Here is a 13,422-nt window from a genome sequence, read left to right as displayed (position 1 = left end):
TTCAGATAGCTGTGAAATTAGGTGATTAACTAGTTGTTACTTAACCTTCTAATTTCTGTATAAGTCTAATTACATGAAATAGAAGTGGGGGTTTTGATTTTTTACTTTGCTTTTCTGTTTGGAGTGTCATTGTAACTACTGTATTGTAAATGATGGAAAATAATTGCATATGTTAAAAAATAAATTGTGTTATATTCAAAAAAATAAAAATTTAAAAAAGAAAAAGAAAAAAATACGTTCCCTAGAGTAAGTCTCTTTATATCTTGGCATATTCATTTTTCCTCTATAACATGTTGAACAATAACAACAGCCTTGCAATAGGAAGCACTCAATAAATAATCATGAATGAATAAATTCATAAATATCCCCTAAATGTTTTCATATTTTCCAGATTAAAGAGTGAACTGGTCTTTGGCTGAAAATAAGAACAAGGATTCTTACAACTCTATAAGATAGTGTTTAGGAAGTAGGTGTTTGTTATTTTTCACTAAACACTTCAATCCACATCCTGCTTCCCAGTTATCCATTAACACCTAATTTTAGGGGCGCCTGGGTGGCTCAGTCGGTTGGGCGTCCGGCTTCGGCTCAGGTCATGATCTCACGGTTCGTGGGTTCGAGCCCCACATCAGGCTCTGTGCTGACAGCTCAGAGCCTGGAGCCTGCTTCAGATTCTGTGTCTCCCTCTCTCTCTGACCCTCCCCTGCTCGCACTGTCTGCCTCTCAAAAATAAATAAAAAACTTTAAAAAAAATAAAATTAAATAAAATTTAAAAATAACACCTAATTTTAGTGCAGAAATTGCCTTCAAAAATAATCCTGAACATAAATATTCTTTTCTCAACACCTAGAAAAAGGAGGAAAAAACCTGCTTTTTTTTAAACAAAGCAGTCCCAGAATATTAAAGGACAATCATGTATTCAGCAAATCCATTCATTCAATAAAACTTTATTAGCTCTTACTACCAGTAGGGTATTATTAGTCCTAATAGAATCAACCATTGTTCCTCCTCTCTAAGAGAGGATAGGTTAGAGGGAGGCTGAACCCACAGATAAGTATTTAGAATCCAATGGCCGAAGGAAGTAGCAAAACAGTAAAGCAATGGTTCCGGCACCAGACTGCCCGGATTCACATCCTAGCTCCAACACCCACTCCTGGAATATCCTCGTGCAACATCTTTAATGCCAGAAAGCTTCAGATTCTTTACCTGTAAATGGTAGTAATAATTTTGCCTACCTCAGAAGGCTGTTATAAAACTCAAATGAGAGAATCCATGTAAAGCACTTCTCATAGGGCCGAGAATATGGTAAACATCTGACAAGCTTTGTGGTTGTTGTTAGGTATTATACTTTTGTGTAAGTACAAAATGTTATAAACTCAGAAGGTAAAACCACTCATCTTTCCTGGGGAAACCATGAAAGTCTTTGAAAAGGAAATGATATCGTGAGGGGTCTCTCCATGGAAGACCACGTTTTTAAGCGAACAAGAAAGGGAAGAGAGCATTCAAGAAGAGGAAACAATTTGTACATAGACACAAGGTTATCAAAAAGTTTTGTATTCAGGAACATTCTGCTCAAGTCCTCTAGATTCCAGCACCTACTAGAGTACCAGGAGATGGGGCTGAAGATAATGGCAATGACTGGTCAAGTTATACAGAGGAGGATAGGGTTTATTCTGAATAAAAGTTGAATCACTTAGATGCTTTTAAATAATATTTGACATGAACAATTGTGTTTGCTGTTTGTTTTATGGAAAGTAACTCTGGCAGCCTGGCAGTGTTTTTGGAAAATGGAATGAAGAAGAGAAGACTTGGTGTAAGAAAAGAGCAAAGAAGGAGTTATTACAACCTTCCAAAGGAGGAATAAGAAGGACAATAAAGAGATGGTAGGGAGATTCTAGGGGCATCTCAAAATGGAATTTAGAGAATTTGATAACTAGTTGGATGTGGACGATAAAGAAGCAAGAGAAACCAATGATGACACTGAAGTTTCTAGCTCGGAATGGTAAAGCCATTAACTGAAGTGAGGACTAGAATAGAGAAGAGTTCAGCACGAGAAAGAACATGGGTGAAAAAATTGTTTACATTAAGACATAGTCTATGGGACACCACAGTGAAAAAGACCTCTAGTTAATCAGCAACACAGATCTAGGGTTCAGAAGAGATTTCAACACTTGAGACACAGATTTGAGAGTAATTTTATTAAAACAGACTCTGTCTGAACAGGCAAGACACCCAGGAATTGTTGATCATGTGCATGGTATTATCTATGCAAAATATTGTAGGGGAATATCCGTAGGTTAAATAAATACTGTTGAAAGAGTATAGCTGTGTAGACTCAAAGCTGGTTGAATAACGCCACCTCCATTCCAAGCATAAAAGTAGATGAATTGGCCAGAGTTGTCTAATGACATGGCCCCATTCTGGCTCCTTGCTTTCATAACTCCTATCCTTTCTTCCTTCCTTGCTGTTTTACAGCAAGATGTATCCCCCGCCCCATTTGTCTAAGGCTAATGCTGTGCGTTAGCATCTCCTTGTTCAATTGTCTTCTTCCTAGCACTTAACCATGCTTGTTCAAATCTATCCCATCTGAAGAGACACTTCATCAACCCAATAACTTCCCCACTAACCATTTGCCTCTTTCCTTCCTTTTGTAATACTTTCTTTTTTTAATGTTTTTAATACTTATTTTTGAGACAGAGAGAGACAGTGCATGAGCAGGGGAGGGGTGGAGAAAGAGGGGGACACAGAATCTGAAGCAGGCTCCAGGCTCTGAGGTATGAGCACAGAGCCTGATGCAGGGCTCAAACTCAATCATGAGATCATGACCTGAGCCAAAGTCGGATGCTCAATCGACTGAGCCACAAAGGCGCCCCAACACTTTCCTTTAGAGAAAACCATTCTACCATTTCAATCTCCCTCCTAAACCCGCTGCAACCTGACTTCTACACCCATCACTTAGATCTCACTAAAACTAACAATGACCTAGAATGTCGATAAACCCAGGGGATGCTTTTCTGTCCTTATTTTACTTAACCTCCCAGCAATAGTTTTTATACTAGTGACTACCTTATTTTTAATGACTTTTTATTTTTATTTATTTGATTTCTGTGCCATCAAATTTTTCTATTTTTTCCCAGATTCTCTGGTCCTATCTTCTCATTTTACTTCACACAGGAAATAATCTTCTCCCAGCCCTTATATACCAATGCTCCTAGATTCTTAGAAATATTCCTCATTTCTACTTCACACATTCACCAGGCAATCTTGTCCATTCCTACTCTGTCAGTCATTTTATGTATGCATATTCCTCCCATATTCATATTTCTATCCTCGAAGGCTTTCCTGAATTATAAATCAACATATCCAGACACTTGCTGGTCATCTTTGCTGGGAGATCTTACAAACACCACAAACCTGACATATACCAATCTGAACTCATCAACTTCCTCCCTGACCCTATTATCTAAGAAAATGGCATTGTCATTTGGCCAGTTGCCCATGTCATTAACCAAGAAATCATCCTTAGCTACTTCCTCTATGATATAAAATTATTATATCCTGTTGATTTTCTCAGTCAAATATCTATTGATCCTCAATGCCATTATACTGATCCTACACACTACCATCTTGTGCCTATATTATAGCCTTATACTTAGACTTCATATTTGAAATCTTGCTTCTTCTGTCCTTCAGCAGCCAAATGATTTTAAAATAAAATCACATCAGGGCATCTGGGTGACTCAGTTAGTTAAGCATCTTGATTAACTAACTCTTGATTTTGGCTCAGTTCCTGATCTCATGGTTTGTAAGACTGAGCCCTGCATTGGACTCTACACTGACAGCACAGAGCTTGCCTAGGATTCTCTTTCTCTTTCCCTCTGCCCCTCCCCTGTGCTTGTTCATTCTCTCTTTCTCTCAAAAAACAAACATTTAAAAACTAAAATAAAAATCATATCAAGACACATATGCCTACCCTCCCAAATCTAAAGTCTTTTTGACAATAAACTATTAAAAGATATATAAATAAATAAAACTCTGTCAAAAAAATAAATAAATAAAAATAAATAAATAATAAATAAAATAAATAAATAAATAAAATTTCTTCTTAGTCTTACAATAAATCCAAACTCTAGGTTTACAAGGCCCTCCATAATTAGGCTTTTTTTTTTTTCGGTCTCACTGTGTAACATTCTCAATTCCAAGTGTAATGTTCAGATATTCTGAACATTTTATAGTTCTCCACCTCTCACCTCCAGATGTTCACACTTGCTATTTCTCTGCTTCTACTTTGTCTTTATGTGGCCAAATCCCATTTATTCTTTGGGTATCTGCATGAAGGTCACTTCTTCAGGAAAGTTTTCCCTGACTCCTAGATTCAGTTAGGTTCTCTTGGTATAAGACCTTGTTACCTCCAAACTGAAAAAAAAAAGAATCCTATCATCCATCACAATTTTACCTGTCCAACTACCTATATGTTCTATGAGGGAAAAGATCACATGTGACTCGTTCACCATAATATTCCAGTCTAAGTCACATAGCAAGTGCTAAGTGAACACTTGGTAACCGACTGGCTGAATAAATGAAAGTGGAGTCATAGAGACTGATTATGCTACTTTGTGCATGACACAAGACAGAGAGAGGTAGTACACAAGTTGGATAAAAGAACTGAGTTTTTAAGTTATATGGATTGGGGGCACCCAGGTGGCTCAGTCAGTTGAGTGTCTAACTTCGGCTCATATCATGATCTCATAGTCTGTGAGTTCAAGCCCCACATCAGGCTCTTTGCTGACAGCTCAGAGCCTGGAGCCTGCTTGGAGTTCTGTGTCCTCTTCTCTCTCCGCCCCTCCCCACCGCTCATGCTCTGTCTCTCTCTGTTTCAAAAATAAATAAACAGTAAAAAAAATTATCTGGATTGATCAAAATTGTAAAAATGAATAAAATAAACATAATGGTCTATATTCATACTCAAATATTTTATATTTATATAAAGTATACTTATAAAGTATAAACATATACTTTATATTTACATAAATATAAAAGAGTCATGTTTTAATGGTAGCACATGTGAAAATGTCTTAAAAGCATGTGCAAGGACTTGACACTTCACAAGGGCCACAGAGGGACATGGCTGATAAATAGAAACTGATGCCATCTTATGCTGTGTTACTAGACTATGAGTGTTACACTGAAGAAAGTCTACAGCTCATTCTTGTATCATAGCCCATGTCTTATGATGTACCTGGCACACACCAAGTATATAAACAAAGCTTCTGAATCAAAAGTAAGAAGTCTCAAAGTGCTTTGGCCAAACTGACCACAATAATTTTTGACATTGGTAACAAAGAGTATGCAAAATAAAAAAGGATAACCTGGTATAGAATTAACAATAATAATAAAAATGCCTAACAGAGCATTGATTATGTGTTGAGCACTGTTCTAAGTATTTTATGTATATTACTCATCTATCATATGAAGTAGGTATAATTATTATCCCCATTCTACAGATGATAAAAGTGAGGCACAGAGAGTTTGTGTAACTAACCCACCGTCTCATAAGTAGTAAGTGGCAGAGCCAAGTTTTGAAACCAGATCGCTCCCAGAAGTCCATGATTTTGGAAATCAATTATAACAATATTCTACTAGAAATAAGGAAGGAAAATCATTAGCCCATGGGTGAGCTAAAGAGAAGATTCAGACGAAAGCATGTTAACTGGCTTCACACTTTAAAACTTAGTCAGAAATCAAAAGGAGACAGATATCGGCTGAGTAAAATGAAGAACCCTCTAATAGTCTGATAACTGTCTCGCAAGTGAACAGTCAGAGCCATCGGGTTCCCTGTCAATAGAGTATCGAGGTGGAGGCTATGTCTACCTTTATGTGATATCAATGACAATCCCACTCTGGGAGAAAGGTGAGACTAGAGAATCCCTGAAGTCCCTTCATTCTCTAGGATTTATAATGTTAAGAATATGACCTAGACCTTACTCTCAGACAGCCCAGACCAAGACAAACAAAGCAGAACTCAATCAAGATGGAGATTTAATAGGCAATAAATAACTCTCAAGATAATGAAATGAATGGCATTCAGAATAGTGGATCCTCACATCACCTGTAAAGATGAATATCCCAGCTACCTATTTCTATATTGAGTAAATTCATAAGCGGAAACAGCACAGCAAAACAATGTCATGGTATAAAATCCTAAGAAATGCCAAGTTACTAATATATGAGACACAGGTCAACTCTTTATGCACCTGGTTTTCCATATCAATAGATAGTGTCAAAGAATTTATTTGAGTTGTTCAGACTGTGAAATCGCTTCTTTCCCGTCAAAAAGGAGAGGATCTAGTTAAACCTGAGATTAAAGAGGCGGATAAAAGTGCCCCCTGGACTGCAAAGGCCAGGAATTAGATACGCTGCTACTGCTATAGTAGGCAGTCTCCAAACATGATCCATTACAGGAGCGTCTTCCATCAGATGCTAGCGAGGCTAATCCTTTTGCAAAGCATGACAGCTTCTCAAACTTGACTGTGGTGAATCCAAACCAGATTTTTATGCTATATGATCAGCTTTCAAAATACAAAATCATTTTTATATTGTGTTGAGTTTAGGCTTATTACATTTAAATTTGGAAACAAAGATATAGATCCCTGCAAATGCAGCTTGTCCTGGATTCCCTTGATGCTCATCTTGCAGAATAAAATGTCATATAATAGCAAGATAGAAATATATGCAACCAGAGCTGCATTATAACAAAATGCTGTCAAATGATAACAGTTTTCCACATCCTTAAAGAGAACCATTCAAATTGCCATCTCTGAAGAAAGAGCTACAACATGTCACCAGAACATTCTCATTGATCCCATAGCTTTTCCATTGAAAGTCATCAACTCTGAAGCCTTCTTAGTTACTCTGGCAGTAAGTTAGAAATCTTGGAGGCTGACTTACCTTTTTGCAGTCAGATAAGGACTTTTCGCTGGCCAATGTGCTGAAAATGGTGGTCTACAAAACAGGAAAGTGGGTGACACATTAGAATCATCAAAGTGTAATGATACTGACCCTGCCCTGTTCATTTGCAGTCCATGGTAGGCCCCACTTCTTATGACCCCATTGAGTTCTCTGGATTTTAAAAAATGTCTGGTCTTCCCTGCTCCCACTCCCACCTTACCCAAGTTGGAATATTCATTATGGGCCAACAATGGTAGGGTGAGATAAGACTCTTACTTACCTTTATTTCACAAACAAGGTAGCCAAAGCACAATTTGGTTAATTGTCAAAAATCACACACCTTGGGAAAAGGTGATGAATCAAAGCCAAGAATTCTGACTCTAGAATCTACCTTACCAAGCACACATGGTATTCTCTCTCTCTCTTTATCTTAAAGAGATATGTGGAAAATGTCAAAGGCCAAATCTTTCAGAGGAAACCTATTCTGAGCCTGAATGATGATCTTCTCCCCATTTAAGAGATTTGTGAATCTGCACAGTAGTACCAGCTCTTGCCATCTCATCTCTACTTTCTTCAGCACATTCATTCTCCCCCTGATCTACTTTTCAGCTATATGTGTCTTTATTTTCTTGGCCTCATGAGCCACTAAAAAGGCACACTAGCATGCAAAGCCAGTTGAAATTTACATGAAAGTTTTTCTCCTTTTGGACTATCCTGTGAAGAGTTAGAGGATTTTATGGTCAACCACATAAATGGCACTGAAATACATTTCAGCAAACCTTTCTCCTTTTTGTTTAATTACAAAATATATATTCATAATGAGTCCATCTCCTTTCGAAACTATTCTCTTGAGGTATCCAGTATTTTTGTGTTCATCCTTTAATACTTTCTCCATTTATCCAAATACATATTACATTATATGTAATTACATGAATTACATATTAATTATCTGTATTATGTTACATACACACACATAGAGATTTCTTTTTTTTTTTAGATCATATCATCCTACTTAAGAATATAATCATAACAGTGGGACACCTGGGTAGCTCAGTCAGTTGAATGATCAACTCTTGATTTCAGCTCAGGCCATGATCCCAGAGTTGTGGGATTGAGCCCCACTTTGGGCTCTACACTGAGTATGGAGCCTACTTAAGATTCACTCTCTTCCTCTGCCCCTTTCTCACTCACACTCTCTAAAAATAAATAAATAAATAAATAAAAGAATATAATATCATCACCTTTCCAGGTCAGTTGATATAGATTAGCTCACTCTTCTCAATAGGCTCATCGCATTCCATAATAGAGATATACCATATTTATGTATGCTTTCTTTTATGGATGGGTATTTGGTAATTTCCAGGTTTTAGTTCTTTCATTTTCCTATTTGTTTACTTTTGTTTGCTGCTACAAACTATGCTGCAGTAAACATCCATATAGATATACATATGAATGTATATGCATATGTATACACATATATACATATTTATACCAATCATTTTATTTTGGTTTGAGGAGTCAGAGAAAAAAGAAATGTAAAACCAATAAAGACTTTGGTATGGCTTAAAGATCTAATATACATAAACTTTCTCACATTCTTTCCTTGCATAACATAAAAATATCTCCCACCTCACCTATGATTTTGCTTTGTTTCAGGATAAGCCTTGAAGACAATTAAGTTCTGAGACAGCGTATATTCGCTCAAAATAATATGCAGCATTAAAAGACAGAAAACAAATATGTGGATACATATACAAAAAAGCATCTTTAATGAAAAAAATCATTTCAAATTTCAGATTGGTGTGATATTCATATATGGTTTGCTGGCAGCTTTTGTGTTTTTATTTTGTTTGGGAGGAAAGTTACATAAGTCATCTAAAAAGTTTGAATTAAAAGTGGAAAAATAAAAGAAGGAAAAAACTTTAGTGGTAGAAGAGAAGAGAAAAGGAATAGTTAAAACAGAAGGGCAAGATGAAAAGTTCACAAAAACAGGCACAACAGAATGCTCAAGAAAAAAAAATGGCTTCCATAAAAGAAACAACCATCTTCGCTCAAAGAGAATGAGGGCATGTGACTCATTCTTCATACCAAAATTAAACCCAGTGACCTAATTTCAACCCTGACAAATAGCAGCCCATGTTGACAGGACTGGATAGACCCTGGAAGTTCCATGCCATCTTGTCCTTTGCTGCTGATACATGTATGTTAGTTTCTCTTGTTTCTGTATTCCTTGCAGATGGAAAGATTCTTGCTTGTCATTCAAAGATTGAGCCAGTAAGGAGAGAGAGGAAAGCCAAAGAAACAGACAGCTCTCAATGTGCTACACTAAACCATTCTACCTGTAATTTTCCCATCAAATGCCTTCGTAATGATCTTCCTTCATCTTTATGTATTTGTATACATGAGCACTGTGTTGTGAGAGATGGCTCAATATTCACTCTCACATGCCTGATCCTGGGAGGTAAAGACCCAACAAGACTTGGTCATTGCTATAGTCCAAGCCGTCACAAAACAAGGTATCCAATAAATGAGCACCAAATGGATACCCAAAAATGACATCAGGTGAAATTGCAGTCCCTATCCCAAAACACTATTTTGGAAGGACAGTGCTGGAAAAGCAGCCTCACATATAACATTACAAAGTGAAGCCTATAGAAAGAGGAGAAAAAGACATAAAAGACTCTCAAATAAGTGTAAAATACATGTTCTATTTGTATATTTCTATTGTCTATTATCCACTTGGTTTGGCTATTGATTTTGCAATGTCAGGCCTATGAACATTTTGGGCTGGATAATTCTTTGTTGTGAGGGTGGGGACATGCTGTGCTATGCAGCATCCCTGGCCTCTACCCACCAGATCTCAGTAGCATATCCTCCCAACCTCAGTCATGACAACCAAAAAATGTCTCCAGACCTTTCCCAGCTGTCCCCTGGTGGGGCAAATTCACCCCTATTTGAGAAGCAGTGGTCTAAACTCATTGAAATGACCCTGACTTCCTGGCTAGGGTAACCAACTTTTTCCAGGAAACAGAAGTCTAATGGTCAAAATCCGGAGAACCCAAATTCTAGCTACTGAAGATTCCATGTAGGGGCACCTCGAGACACTCTAATTGCATTTTTAAGTAAGTTTAAGATATACCGCTGGGGAGAATAAATTAAGGAACATGTCTAAGAATTCAGACATTAGTATGCTAGCCCCAGGGGAAATGATCCTCGAAATTAAGCAGTGCCATTCAAACTTCAAGAATAGTCTCAGGTGACCTGAGAAACATGTTTGGAGGAGAAAGGAGAGACAGAGATGGGTGAAGTTGGCTTCACTAAAAAAAATAATAATAATACAAGTATCTCTAAATGTTACATTTATAGAAAGGAACCACTCGAGCTAAAGGACAAATGTACAGTGAAATCTCAGTACCTGGAATGAGCGTGGAAGATGTAGGCCACGGGTCAATGAGAGTCTGTATCCTTAATTTGGCCATTTTCTAAGGGGATTTTACTTATACGCTCGGTTGGTCTCATTTTGTTCCCGTAGAAAGACTTTAACTGGCATTCCAGTTTCCTAATTGCAGCTATTGTAAATGACTTTGGGTGGGCTTTCTAACCCTTCCAATAACATGTTCACTTTAATTACTGGAAATGAAAGGCTCAAAACATGGTGACTTACCCACACTGCGACCTTCTTGACTACTGCATCAATATTTTTGTACTAAAGAGGAAACCCCTAATGAGTCTCCTCCACCAAAGTGTACATGATGCTGCGTTTGTCACAGGAGCACAAGCACAATGGTGCACAATGATTTTTAGAGCACTGACTTTTAACCCCATTGGCAAGGTGACCAGCATGGGGTGAACAGTATTATACATAGAAGTTGTAGCAATTTGCCAAATGAATATAGAAAGATGAGCCACTACTGCTATCCATTTATATACTTATACCTGAAATCTCACTTATTAGAGCTCTGTTTTTCCAGTCAGGCTTTGGATCATCATAGACAAACTCTCAAGGGATTCTAGGTTGTAAGAGTCAACGCAAAGAGGGAAATTGAAAATTTCATGTATTATAATTGTTCTGTTATACCTCAGAGATAATGAGTTCATCAGATTGTTTCCTACGAGCAGATTTTCGACTATGTTTTTTTAAGTTTTCTATAAATTTCAAAAGCAGATTTTGATAGGAGAGAAATGAAGACTTAGATAATACGGACATTGGACACTCACAGTGTTGGGAAAAGACCTAAAAAAAAGGTCACATCTGGCTCCCTAAAAAGCAGGCTGTGAGATGGAGATTAGCACACAAGAGGCTTATTCAGAGGATGCTTCCACTTGTGGAAGGAAAGGGACAAGTGCAGGGCCAAGCAGAGGATGAAGTCAGGCCCTGGTACCAACTGAATAAAGGTTTCAGTCTACCAAATGTGAACTCCTGAAATGCGGTAGACTGGTCCCCAGCATGGGTGAAGATCAGAGCTGCCCTGGAAAGGAGGCATGGCCCCTGACAAGATGACTATTTTCAGCCAAGGGCAATTTCCTGAGAGGGCCCACAGCTGAAAGTAGTCAGCCAACTGCTCCCCTAGCAACAGGGACATCTGTGCAGAGCCCTGTGGTGTCCATTATAATATACTTTACTTTGATACACTTTGCCAAGGGCAGACACTGGATGTGACTGACTTACTCTAGTTGAACACGATCCCTTATTAGAATTTAGAAGTTTGCTGATCTTTTATGATAGAATCACTAGACAGATGAACCAAAGGGCCACTTACTCAGGAGTCTAGGCACTTAATTCTGGTATCCCTTCTTAAATGACCTCCTTGTGAGCTTAAGATGGATGGAGGGCCATAAGGTCTTGAATTCTTCATCATGAAATGAAGAAACCCATATTCATGTCTTTTAGGTCACGAGAACCCTGGCTCATTTAAAAAAAATGAACCTGATATTATCAGGCACATTGTTTAGAAATCAAAAAGTATACTGCCTACTTCTTCTCTCCATCCTCTGAGGAAAGAACATTTAACTGAATAACATGGTCAGTTCTTGATTACCAACAGAGGTAGAGAGAGTTTTATAGGTGATCCACAGAAGCATAACATAACATTTTACAAAATGTCTCTACATCTGATTTTGAGACATATTAAATAATGGTCAATTTAGAAGACTGTGGTGGCTAAACATGTCTTCCTTAGATTAACATTAATGACCATTTATAGAAATATTCCAAATGGACAGGAAGGCAAAAGCAACCCAGAAGGAAGAGTGACTTGTGATGAAAAACTGCCACTGATAGGACCTTGGTCTAAGAACCCAAATGGAGAATCAGTGATTGAAGGCTCATCCAAGCTACAAAAACAGACTTGTGAAGGGCAGCTGCTCACCCCATTCTCACTGGTGGGAGTCAGTATCCAGTTCACAAAATGAGCACTGAAAAGAGACTCCATATGTTCTATCCTCCTTTTTAGGAGGGATTTTACCTCTGAGAGTTATTACAACGTTGTCTCAGTCCCACTGAAGTAGGTTTAGAAAAAGAAATAGAAACAGACTCTCACTCTCCTGAGCTGATTTCTGCCATGTAACGTCTATAAGATTTATATTTTAAAAACAGCAAACATATGACATGTACTTGATTTAAACTGGAACAAAGTCAGGTGCAAGAGAATGGCTTAAGTATTGGATTATAAAAATTAAGGAATTCAGAAACTGTACTTCTGAGATAGATGGCAATGTTACAGAATTTTATTCCAAGCACCAGTTGTTACTTTATGTGTATGTATGTATGTGTGTGTGTTTCCCACTCAGCCAAACACTACAAAACAGGCCAGGTAGTTTTGATAAATGGTCAAAAACAGTTGAAAGCTAAGCACCATTTACAGGAATGATGCCTGCATAAAGCATCTCCATTTAAAACCTGCCATTTGTACCACCCAGACACACTGGATGACTTCTTACTCACTGATAGATGTCAGGACTAAACCTACTCATATTGCTAACAATTTGGAAGTCATTTACACATGAAATGATGGGTCCCCACAGTACACACTACTTGGATGCCTTCTTAGACATTAGAGTGAGCCAATTTTAGGATTTCTAGACAAAGTATAAATTTCCATTTGGTCTTCATGCTTTAGTAAACTAGTATTGATACATATACACTGAAATAGTGGCATGCCCCCAGGAAAAGTGCGGCATTCATACTTTTTAGTGCATAATTATAAAACACAACCAGCTAAAGGAAAAAAATTATACCCCTGAATAAATGATAAAATTACAGTGTTTTCTTGTAGTCCATGAATACTGAAAATTTCAATTAACCAAGTGAAAAGCCATTGAATGTGCCAGCAGGATTTATATCCCAGACTAATGACCATCATCTGCATCCTATTTAGCTAATGAAGGTTTGGAACACTTGTGGATAATTAAGGGAAAGCTGATGGGAGGAAATTTGAACCATGGAAAGATCAAATCTATTTATGTCTGCATTTAAAA

The 13,422-nt window shown here is 37.6% G+C and overlaps 1 protein-coding gene across 1 annotated transcript in view; it reads right to left on the bottom strand.

The window, feature by feature from the left end:
* Positions 1-13,422, bottom strand: part of LOC115295959 — a 429,236-nt gene that overhangs the window by 233,815 nt on the left and 181,999 nt on the right. The window contains exon 4 of the mRNA XM_029944310.1: positions 6,946-6,999. Coding sequence (XP_029800170.1) covers positions 6,946-6,999 — 54 coding nt within the window. The remainder of the gene's footprint in view (positions 1-6,945; positions 7,000-13,422) is intronic.

The sequence above is a fragment of the Suricata suricatta genome, chromosome 1, assembly GCF_006229205.1.
Source record: "Suricata suricatta isolate VVHF042 chromosome 1, meerkat_22Aug2017_6uvM2_HiC, whole genome shotgun sequence".
Lineage (NCBI taxonomy): Eukaryota > Metazoa > Chordata > Mammalia > Carnivora > Herpestidae > Suricata > Suricata suricatta.
This window is presented reverse-complemented; position numbering and strand designations above follow the sequence as displayed.